Below are 20,564 nucleotides of genomic sequence, written 5' to 3'. Positions count from 1 at the left end.
GAGATGTTTAGAGCAGATAGGCCAGACTTTGCTGGCATCTGCCACGGACTGTGGCATACATAATTCTTATGGTATCGTACCTGTCGATACGATCCTCCGGTGTCCAGGATTTCCAGATATTCTGGCATTCCTTCCGGCTGGCTTGGGTTTCACCCTCAGCATGGCCTTCCTGACCGTGTGGATCTCTACACTGTCAGTATGGTTAAGATGTGGAATTGCTCCACTCTGGTATCCAGTTCATCCTTTGGAGTGTTTTTCTGGATTATGCTTCCATTTATCCTCCCTAGGGGCTCCTTGGGAGTTAGTAGTGGTTCTTCGTTCCCTCCGGGGACAGTCAATGGAACCGCTGGTTGTGATAGCCATTACATGGTCTATTGATTTGGCTCTCTTTCTCTCAGGGTGTTTATATCGACCAGGTGAGTGTCGGAATTGGGAGCGTTCTCATGTGGCTCCCTCTTCTGGAGGGCATCATGTCAGGGTGTGAGTTGCTCTCGCCCTGTGTTTCTTCTTAGTGATTTTTAGGTTCCATATTATTCTGGAACTTATGGTACGGCCATTCAGTCCCCAGTCCTCTCGGCTGGTGTGGCCTCATTGACTGTGGTCCAGCCTCTGTGGGTTTATGTGATCCGTTCAAGTTCCTTACGGAAATCGGACTCCTTATTGGTGGTCTGAGATTTCTGGTTTTAACAGGAAAGGATGGCCGGCCTATGGCCAGATGTTGGCTGGATGGCCTCGTATGTCTTCTTCAGGGGCCTACACATGGGTAGGCCTTTCTGTTGTTGATGCTTGTTTTTGCTCGGGCCATGTAACCCTTGTGGGCGGCTCGCTGTGGCGCCTTGGCTGTTTTGCCTTGCTAGGTGGCCACGTGGTCTTCTGTCCACACCTTTTTTTTAAGGTTCTAGGCATTGGTTTCCTTTGCCTCTCAGGATGCTTCCTTTTTGGCGGCGGATTCTCCTCTCAGCACAGGAGCGTCCCCACCCTTGGTCGAACTGCTTTGGGACATCCCCAAGGTCAACCCTGTGGACCCTGAAGTAGAAAACAGGAGATATGGTAAGAACTTACCTTTGTTATCTCTGTTTCTACAAAGTCCATAGGGTCCACAGGGCGTCCGCCCTGACGCACCTGGCTTCATATGGGCTGTGTTACTGGTCACCGGTTTCCCGTCTCCTTTTCTGTGAGAGTGGTTCTTGAGTGTTCCAGTTTTCTCTCTTTTTCTCTCCTCCGGCCTTTGGCTACTTACAAACTGAGGTGCCTCTGGCTGGGGGGAGGGGTTATAGGGAGAGTGGACCCAAGTGCATCCTGGGAGCTAAAAGCTTTAACTGTGTGGTGCCCGGATTTGGTTACCAACCTATACCCCAAGGTCAACCCTGTGGACCCTATGGACTTCGTAGAAACAGAGATAACAAAGGTAAGTTCTTACCATATCTCCTGTTTTATGTATGTGTGTGTGCCATTCACTTTTTAGTCCAGAGTTTTGACTATAAAAATGATTCAAATCTTTTTTGTTTGTGTTTCGCTCCTCTCCCCTGAACCACTGAATATTCCCACGTTATCATAGTGGAATTTTTCCCCCGGATTCTCCCTACTTGCTGTGATGGGGAGATTGGGAATGACATGCACATTCCTTTTTTGCATATCTATCCTCGGCTAGGCATTGGCTACTATAGATGTAAATGTTCCCTCGATAGCTAAATCTTCTGCCGGATCACATTTTAAGATTCTTTCCTGGAACGTGGGCGGCCTTAACTCCCCTTTTAAGCATAAAGGGGTGATGACGCACTTAATAGGGATCCGCCCTCAAATTATTTTTCTTCAAGAAAAACACTCTTCGAGCCCCTTAGTTGAAACAGTGTGTTTCAGCTGATTTCCACAGAAAAGCTAGAGGAGTGGCTACACTATTTGACAAAAACCTTCACTACACTGTCCTGAACTCGGTGGCGGATCCCAATGCCCGTTATTTGGTTTTAGATGTGGAAGTTGGGGTTCCAAATACACATTAGGTAATGTTTATACCTCCCATCTTGCTACTCCTGATTGTTTGCAAGACTTAATCAGTCTTTTGCTACAACGTAATAATTTCCCACTTATTTTGGGGGGGGATTTGAACTCAGTGGATGACCCCATCTTGGACAAAAGGCATCCACCATGCAATGCTGGCTCTAACGCGTGGAAACAGGTCCAAATCATGTGATCCACTCTCCAGCTTACAGATATCTGGTGACTTCTGAATCCTACAGATAGAACTTATACATTTTATTCTGGAGTCCATCACTCCTGGTCCAGGATTGATACTATTTTAATAGCTGACTCCCCGGTAGCTCAGGTTAAGCATACTGATATTCATAGTATATTAGTCTCCGACCACGCCCCAGTTTCCTTATTACTTGAGAGGTCGTTACAATCGGGTAAAGATGAATTTCATAACTTCTTAACTAATAGTTGGCTGAATTACCTTGATGACAACTTGGATTACTGGGATAGACCAACTATATTTTGGGGTGCTGCTAAAACTGTTTTTCGTGGCCAAATAATAGAGTATGTTACTAGACAGAAAAAAAAAAATCGTCTGCAACGTGCCACTCTGCACAATTCCTTGGCCAATTCCCTCAAGATGCACTTGACCTCCCCTAGTGAAGAATATTTACAATTATACATCCAAGCTAAGCAATTGTTGAATGATTATTTATTATCACAAGCCAAACGAGATCTAACTTTCTCCCGATTTAAGTATTATTGATGGGGGAATAAGGCGGGCCACCTTTTGGCAACTATGTCCAGAAAACGAAGAGCTAGTCATTTTGCTACAGCTATTAAATATCAACATACTGGACAACTCCTCAAAGACTCTTCCGCCATACTAAACCATTATGAAACATATACGGAGCTATACTCCGACCTTCCCTTTGATGAAGCAACCCATGCCCAAATATTGAGGGGAGCTAATTTGCTTCCTATTACTCAGTCCCAATCTGCATCTTTAACCAGTGTTATAACCCTTGAGGAGATCAATGCGGCCATTTCAAAACTTCATATACATAGCTCCCCAGGTCCGGATGGTCTTTCTAACAAATTCTATAAAATTCTCCTACTCTACTGGAGCTTTTTAATGATATTGTACAGCATTACACCCCGTTTCAGCACTTTAATACCGCCCACACAATTTTAATCCCTAACCCCAACCAAGATCCACAGTTTGTAAGCTCTTATAGGCCTATTAAATTACTTAAAATGGATATTAAATTACTAGGAAAACTTCTTGCTGATAGGCTTCAAGCATTTCTCCCCCAGGCTCTGACATGTCACCAACTTGGATATGTCCGCAACAAACTCTGTTAAAGGGGTTCGATCAGCAATTTCTGTGGTCATTACATCTTCGCAAACCTCTAATTCTCAAAACGTATTGTTGAGCTTTGACACTGTGTTTTGGTCGCACTTGTTTTTAGTGTTGTAACATAGGAATTTCTATCCGGACTTTATTAAATAATTAAATATATTACTCGTCCCCCTCCACCTCCTTGCTGCTCAATGGCTATTGCAGCGATCCTATTTCTATGCACCGCGGAACACGCCAGGGTTGCCCCTTCTCTCCACTTTTATTCAATTTGGCTATTTACTACAAGATGACACTCTGGACCTCATTCAGAGGCGGTTGTTAGTTGCAAGCGGCTGCTTGCATCCTGAACGACCACCTCATTGTCAATCACTAAGCTGTGGGTTAACACTCACAACTCTAGCGACCGACATGGGTGATGGTCGCGATGGACAAGACCATCGTGACCATCACGGCTTACGACCAGACCCTAAGGTTGGGTCTGGGCACTCGTAAGCCCCAGGGAGCTTCCTGCTCTGATCTAGGAGGAAGCTCCCCACTGACATCAGCAATGATGTCAGTGGGGCCGCCCACAAATGGCAAGCGTTCCGGTGGGAACGCCTCCGTTTGGGCAGGCATGCCCCCTGCCCGCCTCCCAAACAGGGCGAGCTGTCACTCACCATCGACAGCTCGCCCCGTCTGCTGCGAGACCCCTAGCGACGGGTCTCGCGCATGCGCACGACGGAGCCGGCTCCGTCGTGCGCATGCCCAGTGGGGCAACATCGACTAGGTTGCAAGCGCTCAGCGCTTGCGACAGATTCTGAATGACCCCTCTATTTCTTAACGTCCAATCTGAATCCCTTGAAACAAAGATGACCGCCTTTGCAGGCGATATTTTATTGTATATATATCTAAACTCTCTACCACATATTTTTCAACTTTTAACATCTTTCGACACCTCCCTGATTTTCAAGTAGATGATCTTTTGCAGGCACATTCTAGATCATGCCAAATGTTTTTCTCCTCAATGTATAAGGAAATGCTTGTGAATGTGCTGCATAGAACCTATCTTTACCCACATAAACGATTTTTTATAGGAATCTCTAACACTCATAACGGTTTTAAATGTGGGGAATCACACGCAGAAATCTACCATTGCCTTTGGCTCTGTCCCCTAGTTCGTAGGTTCTGGGTACAGGTGCGTAACTTCTCAATTGAGCACTTCGTAATTTATCTGCCTTTAAGCCCTGAATGGGTGCTTTTTAGTATTACTCCAAGGGGAGTAATAGAGGTAGAAGTGGTAAAAAATTGTTGCTTGCAATTAGTGCAGCAGCTCGTAAGGCTATCTTACAAACTTTGATAAACCCTGAATTGCCATCTTTGTCGTTGTTTAAAGCTAAACTCGTTTATCTTATAGTTTCCGGATGGAATGGGTGGGAGTGGTGTTGGAGGGAGACGAGAAAGTGGAACAATTTTTTGCTGTATGGGAGAGCTACATTACAACTTTATCTTGTGCAGTTAGAGCTCAACTCCACGGCTCATTGTCTAATACTGTTTGGTACATGTCCCGTATGGTAGAGGGTGAACCACCCATTGTCCTCTCCTTTTTTTTTTTTTTTTTTTTTTTTTCAGCCAGTTGCATGGTATTGGGGGAGAGAGAGTGAGCACAATTCATTTATTTATTTTATTATTAATTTTCTTTTCTCTTTTATTTATTGTTATATTAATTATTTTTCTTGTATATTGAGATGGTGGTGTTATTTGGTCTGTTTCCTGTTTATTGTGTGCCTTCAGTGCTAAAAGGTTACTGTTATCCATTGAACCACTTTGTTCCTAAATAACTGTATTTGTAATGAAAACTGGTTGAATTGTTTACCTTGCATAACTATTTCTGTATTTAGACTTTTCGGACTATATGATACACCTCTCATCTAATTGCCATTTTTAATTTGTTAATCTATTTGTTATATGTTATAACATTCATTGCTTCAATAAAAATATTCAAAAAAATTATTAAAATGATACAAAGAAGATATTTATAGTATTTTCTTAAAATTTTTCTTATTTTTATAGTAAAAACTGTGGAGTATACCCAAGTATGACAGGAAAGGCTCTTCTTCACCTGACCGCACATATATACAGGTTGAGTCTCCCATATCCAAAATGCTTGGGACAAAATGTATTTTGGAATATTTGCATACCGTATTGAAATGTCTTAGGAATAGGGCCCAAATCTAAACACAGAATGCATTTATGATTCATATACACATAGCCTGAAGGTAATTTTATACAATATTTTTAATAATTTTGTGCCTTAAACAAAGTTTGTGTACATTGAACCATCAAAAAGCAAAGATTTCAGTATCTCAGTCATGCGGAAAATATTCCGTATTTTGGAATATTCTGTATTTCGTAATATTTGGATATGGGAGCCTCAACCTGTATATATTGTTATTAAACACATTAACATTAAAATTGGTAATGTCTATTATAATCTGCACATGTTAAAGTTACATTCCTGTGGTTGCTCGAGAACACATTAGACAGTGCAGTAAATAATATTTATTTTTCCTCTATAGGTCGTATTTACAAGTGCTTGTTTACTGGCTCTGTGAGCTCACTATTGACCCTGCCCTTAGATATGCTGTCTACGTAAGTAAGAAGTTCATATCATTACTGCTGTCAAATGCAATTTTCTATGTCTGATAACTTTTATTTGTCTTTATTTGAAACTGAAGTTGCATTTATATTTAAACTTGAAACAAAGCTGTGTGTTATCTTTGCAAATATTTGACTTTACCATTTTTAATAGCACTGTTCTTGCACGGTCAAGGAAAGTGAAAACACTAGATTTTTTTTTTTTTGCAATATGACCTATGCTTTTGTTTTTGTTATTTATTGAACTAACAGTATCAACTACTTTTATAACTATTGTTATTTATTTACATATATTTTGAGACATTGTACAATGTAGTACTTTGAAATGCAGTGAAGTAGAGAAGAATAAAAAAACCTATTAAGATCAAAGTAGTGTATAAGTAATTTAATTAAATGGCCATGATGGCAGCCACTCAGAATAGCTTTCAAAATAACAGGTCAATAAGTTGACATGACCTCACCAGCTCTGCAAGCTTGGATGAAGCAGAAATACAAAGAGATAGGGGATAGGTGTGTGTGTGGGGAATCTATGATTTATACATCTATAATTCCCGCCGTACCTGGTAGTGAGTTACTACCGTAGGACCACCGAGGACCCCAGATGGAACAGTGTCAGGGAAAACCGCCAGGCAAGTGCAGGAAAAAAAGGTGAAGGGAAGTTGCACAAGGAAGAGACCTCATTCAGTACATGAGCATAACAGAAGGCATGTGATTTACAGAGTACATTGTTCTATAGCATGGTAATCAAAGGTTTTATCAACTTTCAGAGTTCCAAGTTGAAAGTTGCAGTTCTGGAGAGAAGCCTTCTCTTCTTCAGTAATATATACATGCCAGAGAAATCACTTTATTAATAACGATGAGGCTTGTGTGCACTATGATTATCCTGTAGTTTCCATTGCAAAATGATATTTGATCTTGGAGATATCCCTGGGTATATGGGGTGGGGGGGAGGACTTGGATTTTTTTGCTATATGGCTCAAGCTGCTATCTGGATATGTCCACGGAAATAACGATACAATGTAATTTCAAAAAGGATACCCATGGAGTAGGGCTAGCACTGGGTACGGTGAGAGTGAGATATTAGGGATTTTAATATTGAGGACACAAACCTCCTCCCAGAACGGTTGTATAATAGGACAACTCGAGGTTACATGGAGTTTATAAGTGCAGAAGCACTCTGTTTTACACAATGTTTACTTAGAACACCGTGAACATTGGTCTGGTGGACGGGAACTGTAGTAATAAGTTTGTCGTTGACCAGTCTGTTTAAGACTAGTATAGACTTGAAACAGGTTAAATATAAAAAACGCTGAGCAAATGCCATGCCCTTGTTAAGCTTTACATAATTCTTTCTTATGCATGAACAGTGAGCTAATTTGAGACTGCCATTGATCACTACTCTTGTTTCTTTGCAGAGAAAATTTATTAGCAGACTGCTTGCAGGGGTGTTTTGTTGTCACGTGTACACTCTGTGCATTTATAAGTCTTGTTTGGTTAAGAGAACAAATAGTCCATGGAGGAGCACCTCAGTGGCTGGAGCAAAATCATCCACAGCCTCTAAATGATTTGGGCCAGCGAAATGAGGTAAGGCCTTTAATTAAAGTAAAAAAACCATCACTTTAGTCTGTAAATTTAATAGAAAATGTCTGGCCATCCTAATAAAATTTATGGAGACTGAAGGCATCATCAAATCTATGTGTATTCTCTTTCATGACTAAGTATTCCCTGCAGGAGTTTCACTGTCGCCTCATAGAGCGGAGGCCATCTCTGTCTGTTCTTGCAAGTATAATTTCATGCTGCTTTGATAAGACAAAGATGGTCTTCCATTTGTGTGCGAGGGCAGTGTTACCACAGTAGCTCTCCTTCACTGAAGCTCAGCATAACAGGAGCAGGTAAGTACGTTATGAAGGTAGAATGAGAAAAATAAATCAAAAACTGTGATTCTTAATATGCATGTGTTACAGTGGATAGGCTGCTGGAGTTGGTATATCTTAAAAAAACAAAATGGGTAAACTAGTTCCTGTCAACTAAAGCCACAATACTAAAACATATTAATATGTCAGTTGGTCACAAAAGATTTGGTTTCTTACTCTGTAAGAACAAATGTGCTTGTCCGTGAGCCCTGCAAATTAAGCAGTCTAGTATTCTTCCCATTTAAATCAATGCAATGTGAGTCTAGGTCAAACTCTCTTGCAAAGTAACAATAATTTCATGTGAACTTTGTCAGGGCATTAAATTAGAGGGTTGACTTTTTCACATAGTAATAACATGGGCAATCAACCGTTAGTGAACAAAAAAAATTAAACCACATGTCTTTAAGCCCTTACTTTCAGTATGCTTTATCCAAGTGTGGCTCGTGTTAAATAACCACTCAGCATGGTCTGGAACATGTATAAAGCTGGGTACACACTAGACGATATCTTGAGCGATTTGGCCCATTCTAACGCATTGTACTGACAAATCGTCCAGTGTGTACCCACTATCTCAATGCGGATGCGCACTCCTCATGGGTCGTCCGTCGCATCCTCAGATCTTTTGTACATGCAGAAAGATCTGAGACTGTCACCTTGAGATGCCATGCTGCCGAATGCAGCATGGCCCCCCGCTAACCCCACCGTCATCGCTGCCAGCATCGGTAAGTGTGTATGCACTTGCCGATGCCTGCACCTCCGCCGGGTCCGTCGTGCACGATAGATCGGCTGGGTACACATATTCTAATGTGTACCCAGCTTAAGAATGGTAAACTGAGCTGGTTACCAGTAATTATTGCTAGCATGGCTGCAAGAAGAAAGTGGGGTGATTGTTGGGGGAGTTTCAGTTACCGTGATGGCCCAACTTCTTAACATTTCACTAGCAACGGTGTTTGTAGATATCATTATGTATCTCTGAGGGAAAAACATTATCCACAAACAGTGGGCAGAAATGCAGACTTCAATTTATGATATTTGTGCAGGGATTGGGTATGGGATCCCGGCGGTCAGAATCCCGAACAGGTTAGAATGCCGACGCCCCAGATGAGTAAGCCTCCCTCCCCGGTGCCTAAACCTAACACTCCCCCCTAGGGCCTAACCCTACCCCTAACTCTAGTACTTACCTTCAGTATTCCGGCGGTCGGGATGCCGGCGACTGTATTCTGACCACCGGAATCCCAGTGGGCTGCATTCTGACTGCATCCCGTGTGGGGCCCTCTGTTCTCATCCTACACTTTCATTGTCTCTTGTATGCTTGCACTCGCGTCTGCTGGGCTGCTGACAGGAAACCGGCATTTATTGGGCCGAGGAAGGTATACAAAAATGCCCGATAACTAGCCCCGTTATTGCGGCCGGGGCCGCGAATACACATAGGATCTGCGTTAGCACACATATTTATGTGCTTTAGCCACCCGAAAAATATTTTTTGGGGTGGAAAAACGGAAACCCAGTTAGATTGGGCATATCAAAAAAAACCAAAAAAAAAAACCTCCCGCAACAAACACTTGTTTTTCACATCCGGAAACATGTCTGGTCTAATTGAATTCCCCCCTAATCTTACATTGTATGTACTAAAATTTAAGATTACTGTATTAAACCTGCAAATGTTCATTCACTGGTAGTGTTCAGTCACTAGCTAATTCACCCTAATTCATGTGATTCTTGTCTGGATGCTTGAAAATAAAAACTATTTAATGTTAGAAGGGAAATGTAACTCTGAGCTAATGGAGCTAATTGAACTCCAAACTATGTGGGATGTAACATAGAAAATGGTCTCAATTTCAGTTACGGAGTCAATAATAGGTCAAAATGTTTCCATCAGAAGCAGATTGTTAAACACTTTTATTATTAATATATAGAGATTTAAGACTACCTACCTATATACACACACTTCATATATGGAGATATAACACTATTAAAAACTAGCGGCTAATCAGCTACTGCTAAAAAATACTTGGAAATACATATCATTCTACTACCAAATCTGAGCATTATTACAAGCCATGGAAGGATGGCACTCCGTAAGGAGAGTAATATGTGGATTCACAGTTAAACGCTAAAGGATTATACTTAGACCTACAAAGAAAGTTACACTTCAGTATAATAGAGTTCATTGTTTTTGGTCACCAGCTAGAATGAACACGGATAAACAATTCTAAATACCAGACTATACACAAGTTCACGGTTGAACAGCTTTTTATTTCGCTTATTTCTTATTACACACCAATTTCCTTAAAAGTTGTTTGTGTTATGAATCACATTTCTTTTAAAGAAAATAAATAAAAATTATATATTTTATCTTCCTAGCTGCATCTTCCAAACATTACTTTTCTTGCTATAAAAAAAACTATTTTAACATAGAAATTTTATGTTGTGCCTCAATACCGAGCAGATATATATTTATTCAGAAATGTAGCTTGATCCAGCACATAAAACATTTGTAGAAATAATTGTTCTTATCGATGCAACTTCTCCATACAGCTTAAGAATGTACTTCTGATGTTTACAGGTACAAGGTGCTGGAAATGCAGTTGCCGAAAATGTAGCTTTTGACCAGCTAGCCAACCCTCCGGTAGATAATGTGGTGGTTGGCGAAAATCCTGAGATGCCAGAGGAACAAGCAGATGAGGAGGAGGAAGACAATGATGATGAGGAGGATGCAGTTATTGAAGATGCAGCTGATCCAAACAATGGTGCACAAGGTATTTAGGATGCATTTCTTTTCAGCTGTAAACAACTACGGAATATGCTGGTGCGATATACATGATTGTTAATAAATAATAAATGCAACATGTAATTAATTAGTTTGTAATTTATCATTAGTCAACTGTAACCTCATGTATTACTACTATACACTAAAATGATTATGTAGTCAGAATTCTTATACACTCGTCCTCCTACACCTAGCCTTAATACACCATGTCCCATGCAACTTGGCTTGTGCCTAGTTTTTTTTCGCGTCTTTTTTGACCGAAAATGGATTATAGTCGCAATTGGATGTGACTAACCACTTCAGAAGACTGCACTGATTAATTTGATATGAGACACTTGTATAGCTGTGTATGTCTGAGTCTGTATACTGAAGTTATGGAACTTGGGGCCTGATTCAGCAAGGAACGCACACACCCGTCCGCTGAGAGAATAATCCATGCATGCGCAGGGAGACCGCAGCACAAGATGCAGACGTCCAGCCCCATACTATGCCGCCCATCTCCCTTTACTCACAGCCTGATCAGCACGCAAGATAGCATAAACATTGAGAATCATCGGACCCATTAGCATAATAGTGGTTGACCTGCCTTGCTGCAGTAATTTGGCTGCTTCCTGCGTACAGTTTACGGTATGGCTGCGTATTCTGCCGCACTGCCTTAATTATGCACGCCCCTATAACGTTGCTATCACGCCTGCGATCGCCCAACCCCCCCCCTGTCACCACCCACAAACGGCACTTCCTGTCAATCAACTTCAGAAGGGTCTGCGTGTTTGCGTTCCATAATCCGATCGCACTGGCAAGTTCGCGCACGCGTAGTGCGATGCATGCGCAGAGCAAAAACATCGGCCAAGTGCATGCAATCTCTCGTGTGTTCCTTGCTGAATCAGGCTCTTGGCGTGTAAAATAGGTGCAGCTGCTGCATCGTAGCACTTTCTGTACAGATTCAGCTATACAAGTGTTCCATAATTAGTGGTTTGTCGCATCTAGTTGTAACAAAGACTCATTATTGGGCGAAAAAGACGCTCAACACAAGTAGAGTTGCATGAGACCTGATGCACCGAGAAGGGCCGTCTGGCGCGACTGCAGCAAAAGTGTAGAAGGACACATCTATGTGATTCTGAGCCTTGAAGTGGATGCAACAATGTTGTTTTTTCCACTAAAATAAAGTTGTCTTTGAACTTGTTTTGTGTTGTGGGTGCAGATGATATGAACTGGAATGCGTTGGAATGGGATAGAGCTGCAGAGGAGCTGACTTGGGAACGGGTGAGTACACAGGCCTTGTAATATCTGATAATTTGAACGATGTAACCCTTTGGTGAACATTCCCACTATTATTGGAATTATGTTGTTGATGCTGCTGTACCAAATACATAAAATTTACTATATCCCCTTTTCACAGGTGACTTTTTATCACCGCTGTGATGATCCTAATTTGGCAATTTTTGGTCTTCTCACCAAATCAGTATTTGTAATTTTTTCTTCAGGGTCCATAGGGCTCTGCAGGGAGACAATGGGGTGTAGGTGGGACCTTGGAGGACCCGGACACCAACAGCAAAACTTTTCAATCCCAGGATGTTCCGGTTCTTCCCCCTATACCTCGCCCACAGCCTGAGGGCAACTCAGTTTCGTTGGTGTCTGGCAGGAGCTGGGTCACCATTTTTAACAGTGGGCCTGCTTCAAGCATCCCAAGCTTCTTTTTATAATTTTTTATTTCTAGTGTTTTTTTTAACCTGAGCAGCAGCAAAAGACTGTCCCTTAGATGTCTGCACTGCTGCTCCATCACTCCTACGCGGCGCCGTGACCCCAAGCCCCGGCTAGCTACTCCCGTGGGGCTCTCCTGGGGCGACTAGCTAGCAAGCTCCCCAAAGCCCAGACTGCAGCCCGGAATCCAGGGGACAGGTAAGGCGGACACCCGCTTGCGGGGGCCCGCGTCTTTACGCAGTCTAGCCTCCGTTCTCAGGAGATGGACCGTAGGCACTGATGTGGACACTGGTGCGCTCACGACTCCACTAGACCACCCAGGCATTAATATACTGGCACAAAGGCATATTCAAAGGCCAGGGGACCCCGTGGTTAACGTCAGCACGGGGAGAAGGCGCTCTCCCTGCAGCGCCTCCCCCAGCTCAGGGCGCCATTCAACTGCGGTCTAGCCGTTCCCTGAGCTGCTCCTTACACCCTCCGCCCCCTCAGAGATGCCTCGCAGCCAGTTTCTGCTTCACAGGTCTCCCTGTATAACTCTCCCACTGGCCAGGCTATACAGCGCTAAATCCTACAAGCCACTGCAGGAAAGAATAACATGCAGGCTAATGTTGCTGCTCCTACTTTGGTGTCTTGTAAGTCCTGCTCAGCGGGCTTTGCCCCAGAGGACCTTATTCAGGATGGTCTTTGTACAAATTGTTGCACATACTCAGGCCCCTCAGCCCCGGTGTCTCCTCCTCGGGACACACCCTGGGCTACATTTTCTCGGGTACTGTCAAAGATTGCGGACCACTTAGTAGTTCCCGTGGTTGCCCCCCTGTGGAATGGCCACAGCAGGTAGTACCTGCAAATCCGTTGCCTACCCCATGGGTAGATGTACTGTCTACCTCAGTACAGAGTTTTGCTAATACCTCTACAGTTTTTCAGCAAATGCTGCAAAAGTAAAAGCCTTTACCTACTAAACGTGCTGTGTTATCTTTCCAGTCCACCCAGTTATCTGATTTGAATATTACATCTGGGGAGGAAGACTTCTCTCACTCTGACTCCGTATGCCTGCTCTTGTGAGAGCTGTAAAATCTCATTTACAAATAGAAGAGGAAGAACCCGCTCCTAAGGAAAAACAACCACTTTTTAAACGACACAAGGTAGTTTTATCAGTGTTCCCTCACTCTGACCAGCTATCTGATCATGAGTGAAGCTTGGAATATGCCAAAAGGTTTCAAATTCCAAACCGGTTCCGTTTCTTTTACTCTCTTTCGGCTATGGATTGCACTACATGGGAAGTTCCCCCAGCAGTGGATTCTCATGTAACACGTCTGGTTAAGAATTGCACCTTACCCATCCATACGGCAACCTCCTTGAAGGAGACTACAGATAGGCGTATAGAAGCTTGTCATAAATCTATGTATTCTCTTACAGGAGCTATTTGTCCTGCTAGGGCTACGGCCTGGGTGGCAAAAGCCAATGAGAGTTGGGAAGAGGGCCTAGAAGAAACATTTCCCCCTGATGCTTCAAGGGAACAACTATCCTACATATCTCACATTAGAAATGCAGCCTCCTACTTGGGAGAGCAGCTATGGATACGGCTCTCCTGGCCTCCAGTATATCTGCCACTTCAATAGAGGCCCGCTGTATTGTTTGGCTCCGTTCCTGGAAAGCAGACTCGTGCGCAAAAAGGGCTCTGGAGTCTCTTCCTTATTCTGGAGATATCCCATTTGGTCCAGAATTAGATAAAATTGTGACTGCTTTGGCAGCTTCCAAGACTGCGTTCCTGCCCTCTGCATATAATACAAAGCCTCAGATGTCAGCTTTTCCTTGAGGACGAAAGGATAAAGGTCAGTCCTTTCCACGGCAGCAGGCATCAGCCAAGGCCTTCAAGCCTAGGGCCAAATAAGCCTGGGCTACTAGATCTCCACCTGCCAAGTTTGTGGACAAGCCTACAGCCTTGCGGGGCGGGCCTCTCCCTTGGGGCTCTCAGGGTGAGTGGGATGCCGACTTCTTCAATACGCCCAGTTTTGGTATCAGACGCCTGGGTAAGAGAAGTGGTGTCCCACGAATGTGCGCTATCCTTCCTAAGGCGAGGAATGGTACATTTAGGAGCCCTCTTGGAGTCTCAGGTTCAGAGAATCTTTCTAACAGACAAGAGCAACACGGAGTGTGCAGACTGCTCCGCAGTCTCTGAGTGTCAATTCACACTGCAATGCAGACATTGGGTACAATGGTGTCCACCTTCGACATGGTGGAGTTCGGTCAGTTTCTCTCCAGGCCCCTACAACACCTGATCCTCTCCAGGTGGAATAGGCTACCCCATCTACTTTGATCCCAGACGTTGTGCCTCCCTCCGGAGGTTTGGCTGTCCCTAGCCTTGTGGCTACAGACATTCCATTTAGACAAAGGTCACCCCTTTTGGATTCTAGATTTGGCTCTCTTCACCACGGATGCAAGCCTCCCAGGGTGGGGTGCAGTGACCGTCAGGGTGGGCCGTTGGACCCCAGTCGTGGCAGAGTTACCAATTAATGTCTTGGATTTTCGAGCCATCTACAGAGCTCTCACTCTGGCTCAGGATATTCTTCAGTACAAGTAAAAGTCCGATAACACCACGGCAGCGGCCTACCTCAATCACCATGGAGGCACTCTGAGTCGGGCAGCAATGGCAGAAGTGTCCTACATTCTCACATGGACTTAACGCCATCTCTGTGGTATTCATCCCGGGGACTTCTCATTCGGGAAGCAAATTTCCTCAGCTGTCATTACGTGCATGCAGGAGAGTGGTCTCTACATCCTGAAGTCTTTCAGCTCCTGGTGGACAAATGGGTCCGGCGTCCTCTCAGTGTTCCAGCATTGGGATTAAAATAGGCGTTGGTGTTTCGACTGTTAAATACCTTGCTGGGATTGAGACCGGCGGCCATCCTCTTGAGACACCTCTCCTAACGGCTAAGGGATTTTCCAGCTCTGTGGTCCAGACCGTGCTCAGGGCCCGTAATCCGGCCTCAGCCATGATTTATCACAGAATATGGCATACATATTTCCAATGGTGTGCTCCAAGAAACTATGACCCCAAGTTTTTAAGGTGTCTAGAATTCTTGCCTTTCTTCATGCTGGATTGGATCTAGGCCCCCGCCTAGCATCTTTGAAAGTGCAGGTCTCTGCTTTATCCATCTGGTTTCAGCGCAGACTGCTCCTCTACCAGATGTTCACATCTTCCTGCAAGGTGTTCTACGTACACAACCTCCCTATGTTCCTCCTGTACCTCCATGGGATTTGGTAGTGGTGCTCTAAGCACTTCAAGAACCTTCATTCGAACCACTGGAATCATTGGATGTCAAGTGGCTCACTGCGGGGACTGTTTCTTCTGGCTATCGCATCTGCCTGTAGTGTATTGGATTTAGGGGTGCTTTCATGTCACTCCCCCTTTTTATAATCTTTCATCAGGACAGGGCGGTTCTTAGAACAAGCCCGGGCTTCCTTCCCAAGATGGTCTCGTTTCCACCTAAATGACGAAATTGTTGTTCCGGCTTTTCAATCACCAGACCTCCTCGGCAGGTGAGACCTCTTTGGATGTGGCCCGTGCTCTAAAGATCTACCTGGACCATTCTAATTCCATCAGGAAATCGGGACTCCCTCTTCGTCCAATATGGATTCCACAAGAAGGGATGGCCAGCTAACAAACACTCTGGCCAGATGGATTCACATGACACTCTCACAGGCTTATACGCAGTCTGGCCTTCATGTGCCGGCTACAGTATTTGCTCATTCTACTCGCTCTGTGTGTCCCTCGTGGGCAGCCCAGCATGGCGCCTCAGCTGAACAGCAATGCAGAGCAGGCACCTGGTCGTTTGTCCACTCCTTTCTTATATTTTATGCCTTTGATACATTTTCCTCTCAGGAGGGAGAGGGTTCTATCAGCTCAGGAGCATTCCCGCCCTTGAACAACTGCTTTGGGACATCCCCATTGTCTCCCTGTGGAGTCCTATGGACCTTGAAGAAGAAAAGGAGAGTTATGGTAAAACTTACAGTACCTTTTAGTTAACTTTCTTTCTTCAAAGTCCATAGGGTCCACAGGGCACCTACCCTCAGGCTCCTGGCTTCTATGAATTTCTTCTCTTTGTCACTTGTTTCCTTCTCTGTGTGAGTGTGTGATTCTTCAGTGTACCAGCTTTCCCTCTCTCCTCTCCTGCTCCTGCCTCGGGCTTATTAACAAAACTGAGTTGCCCTTAGGCTGTGGGCGGGGTATAGGGAGAAGGTGTCCAGTCCTCCAAGGTCCCACCTACACCCCATTGTCTCCCTGTGGACTCTATGGACTTCGAAGAAAGAGAGTTAAAGGTAAGTTTTACCATAACACTTTTTTTTTTTTTTTTTTTCTTATGCAGTACCTTTTTTTAAAGCCTGAAATCTCATACATTTCGTGCATCTTTTTAAATTCAAATGCGTCTTATTCGCACAACGATGCGAATAGATAGCACAAGCAGCTTCCGCTAATTAAAATATGTAGCATGCATTTGTTCTCTCTGCGTGTCTGCGGGTGTATCTGCATGCTAATCACTACGTTACAGTGTTAAAGCCGCTGACACTGTAACGTAGCATTTCACATTCGGATACACCCGCGCTCGCTCTGGGAACTTAGGCATGCTGCATATCATATTAAACAGCAGAAGCTGCTTGTGCTATATATTTGCATCATTGTGCAAATAAGACGCATTTGAAGGAAAAAAGACGCACAAAAAGACACTCTGCGCTACCGAGTGACACAGAGCTCCCGCGTTGTGTGGCGCGACTTGTAGCGCACGGCGAATAGATGTATGTGGGCACATCGGTACCTCCTTTTACAGTAAAGAAAATCTCTCCAACATAGCAAAAAAAAAAAGTTAGTTTTTTTTTCTTTTTTTTATTGCAGTGAAGAGAACTGAAAGGAAACGTATTTTTCTAACAACCACTAAGAAACACTTTGTGGCTTTGCTATGTATAATTCCACATGTCCAAAACCACAAACAGCGGGATACTGTACATTGGATTTCCCGATAAAATGTTTATTTGATTTTTTTTTTTTTGTTTTTCTAGTTTGCACCATTTTGAATGAAATGTTTAAAATGTTCAAGAATAATATGGTAACTCGACCATTTTAAAACTAGACAGGGTACACCTGTTTTTTCTTGTCTCATGATGATTGAGTTTGGAATTATAACTTTGTATCCCTGGAAGGCTTAACACTTTCTATAGTACAGAATTTTATTGGCTGGTGATAAGTAGTAAATACCTAGTAAAAGGGCTCATCATTTGAAATTGACATCTTCAGTCTTTCAAATAATTGTGCCCTTGACTGTGCAATGGCCAGGTTGGGGTAAATGAGGCACAAATACTATCCTTCTCCTTCTCTTCAGAATCTCCTGTGTGTAGTGGCTGGGAAGAGGTGGCTATTATTGACCTCATCACACCACAGTGTTATGGCATAGTTATTGCCCTTGCTCCAACTGGCAGTAACTACTGGGGTACAGACAGAGGAAAATGGTATCTGATGTGTTGGCCCTATGGGCCCAATTTATTAACTAAGCTTAATACTAGTGGCATAATTTGTTAAGTATCACAATGATAAAAAAGAAATTGCCACTGGTATTCATCATTACTTACCTCACCGGTGAGGTCCACCGATGTCCTCCCCTTCAGCGTAGTCCTGTGCTCATCTGCTGGCAGCCTAACGCTGCCAGCAGCGGGCTTCTGTGTAATGTGCGTGCGCGACTGTCCGTCTGCATATATGCATGACACTTTAACCTGGTGGGGACCCAGCAATGCCTGAAAGGCTAAAGATGAGAGCGATGCATTGACAAAGAGCGGTAATCTTAGATTACCGCTGATTAAAGAAAGGATGACATAACCACTTTAGCGGTTTAGCATAGTTGATAAACGGGGCCCTATTTTAGAAAAAAAAAACTTTATATTAAAACCTAAAATTTATTAAAAATGTTAAATGACTGAATGACAATGGCTTAAGCAGAACCCTGTGTCAGTAATTCATACAGGATGTGCATTGAGGAGCTACATAAGTGTGTACAAATCATCCACATCTGGAAATCGTGCAGTGCGAAGGAAGAGTATCTCATATAAGCAATGCCAAGGATGAGTAACTCTTGTCCTTATCACTGAAAGACTTAAGGTCTTGAATACATTTAGTGTTTTTTATGTTTTTTTTTCAGGAGACCGATTTACTTATGTACTGAGCAGAGCTTTATCCAGTCAATTTCACACTTACTGCACTATGGGCCTGATTCATTGCGGATTGCTTTTGCGATCGCAGCTGCGATTACGCACTCAGTTCTGCTGCAGAAATATGCTAATGTTGGCAACTGCTCAGCCAGCATAGACATGCCTACTACCGCTTTCTACTTCAGGGTCCATAGGGGGTCCACAGGGTTGACCTTGGGGTATAGCTGGATCTAGATCCACGGGCACCACGCAGTTAAAGCTTTGCTGCTCCCAGGATGCACTTGGGTCCGTCCTCCTCTATACCCCGCCCCCGATCCACATGGCACCTCAGTTTTAGTTGGTGCCCGGCCGGAGTCTGGTCACCCTGCGCAGTGGGGCTGCATAAGCAGCCCCATAGCTTTATTTTTATTTTTTAAAGAAGATTTTTATTCCTTTATTTTTACTATCTTCAGAACGGCAGCATCAGACTGTCCTTTTAGACGTCCACGCTGCCGCTCCAACAGCCCCGCTGGCGCTGCGACGCCGGTACTGATCCGGGGATCGCAGCGGGACCCCGGAGTCAGTGCTAGCGTGGCTCCGGGAGCTCCCACTGACTGCTGCCAGACACAAGGGGCCAGGTAAACCGCGTGCAGCGATTCGCGCTGTGGGCGGGGGAAATGCAGTCTTGTAGCCGCCGGTCTCTGGGGACAGACCGGCGGCGCTAGTAGCGGCGGCGGGCTCCCCCCCTATGTGGCATTCCCCGTGTGTCTGCTGACCTCCAGGGTGTAAGACCGGCGGGGAACCGGCTTCCCTGGGGGTTTAATACTAGCAGGGGAGGCAGCCTTCCCTGCTTTAGCGCTCCTCCTCTCAGCCCAGCGCGCCTTCTCTCATGTGTGCTGGCGTCGCTGGGCTGTTATCTCCTGGCCACTCTTCCTCAGTGCTCTCCGGCGGCCATCTTCAGGCAGCATCGCAGAGCTCCCAGGCAGGCTTCCAGTGGACCAGTCCCCCTCCGTACCTCTCCCCTGATCAGGATTGTGTTCGCAGCGCTATAGCCCTCCCAGACTCTGAATCTGGGAGGTTGATTGTAGCTGAAGGTGCAGTGAGTATATCTTCCTGCATGGTATGTGACTTTTGCTAGTGCTGCTGTCTGTGTTGTGCTACTTACTGTCAGCTTTTTACCTATCCCTTTCCTTCTCCTACGGCCCGCAAGTGCGTGGGGGAGGGTGTTCTTTCTGTGTAACCTCGCTTATATAAATCTACGTATTTGTGAGGTCCGTCACATACTGCGGTGTGCTACTCAGTACCAGTTGGTGGGCTGTTTGTGTTGCATGCTTGGGAGTGCATAGGTGTTCTACGCCTTACCTCGTTTCGGTGATACACTTTTATTGCGAAAAGTTTGTGTCATGTCTGATGAGGAGAATGAGCGCTCTGTGGCTCCTGTGTTGTTTTCCTGCCGACGCTGTTCGGCAGGAGTTGACGGGGAGGATTTGTCTCAGGACTGTCTGTGCGGGCGGTGCCAGTTGGTACCTGGACCTTCTAAACCCCCGGTGGCGCAGGATCCTCCGTGGGCGATGTTTACGCAAGTGCTGGCGTCGATCGCGGACCGACTTGCGGTCCCGACTGCGGCCCCTTCTATGGCGTTGCCCCAGCCTACCATCCCCCGTTCCCCGGGTGTGACGCGTCTGGTGCAGTCTCCTCCCGGGTCTCAGACTGTGGGTCCTTATGCGGGTTTGCCTGTATTTGTGCAATCCCCCACGGTGCCTCAGCAGTCGATGGTACCTTTTCAGGGGTATCTTCAGGCGGTACCCCCTCCCTGGGTGGACGTTCTTTCCAGCTCTGTTCAGAGCCTGGCGGCTTCGTCATCGGCCTTTCAATCTATGTTGCACAGTGATTTGCCCCCACGGGCGTCCAAGCGACCCGTTCCGGCTTCACTGGTGGCTCAGTTCACGGACACGGACGTGTCTTCGGATGACAGGGAGATCCATGAGGACTCTGTCTCGGATGCCGGGGCCCAGGAGGTGGAGGCTGTCTTCCATTA

General features: G+C 44.9%; 1 protein-coding gene across 3 annotated transcripts in view; it reads left to right on the top strand.

Moving 5' to 3' along the window:
- MARCHF6 (membrane associated ring-CH-type finger 6) overlaps nucleotides 1–20,564 on the top strand; it is a 222,465-nt gene that overhangs the window by 86,398 nt on the left and 115,503 nt on the right. For all 3 annotated transcript variants that reach the window (XM_088442345.1, XM_088442346.1, XM_088442344.1), the window contains exons 5-8: nucleotides 5,890–5,962; nucleotides 7,384–7,552; nucleotides 10,448–10,640; nucleotides 11,853–11,914. In XM_088442345.1, coding sequence (XP_088298471.1) covers nucleotides 5,890–5,962; nucleotides 7,384–7,552; nucleotides 10,448–10,640; nucleotides 11,853–11,914 — 497 coding nt within the window. The remainder of the gene's footprint in view (nucleotides 1–5,889; nucleotides 5,963–7,383; nucleotides 7,553–10,447; nucleotides 10,641–11,852; nucleotides 11,915–20,564) is intronic.

Source organism: Taudactylus pleione, unplaced genomic scaffold (assembly GCF_031769625.1).
Source record: "Taudactylus pleione unplaced genomic scaffold, aTauple2 ptg000309l, whole genome shotgun sequence".
NCBI lineage: Eukaryota > Metazoa > Chordata > Amphibia > Anura > Myobatrachidae > Taudactylus > Taudactylus pleione.
The sequence above is the reverse complement of the archived record's forward strand: the minus strand, read 5'-3'. Positions and strand labels throughout refer to the sequence as shown.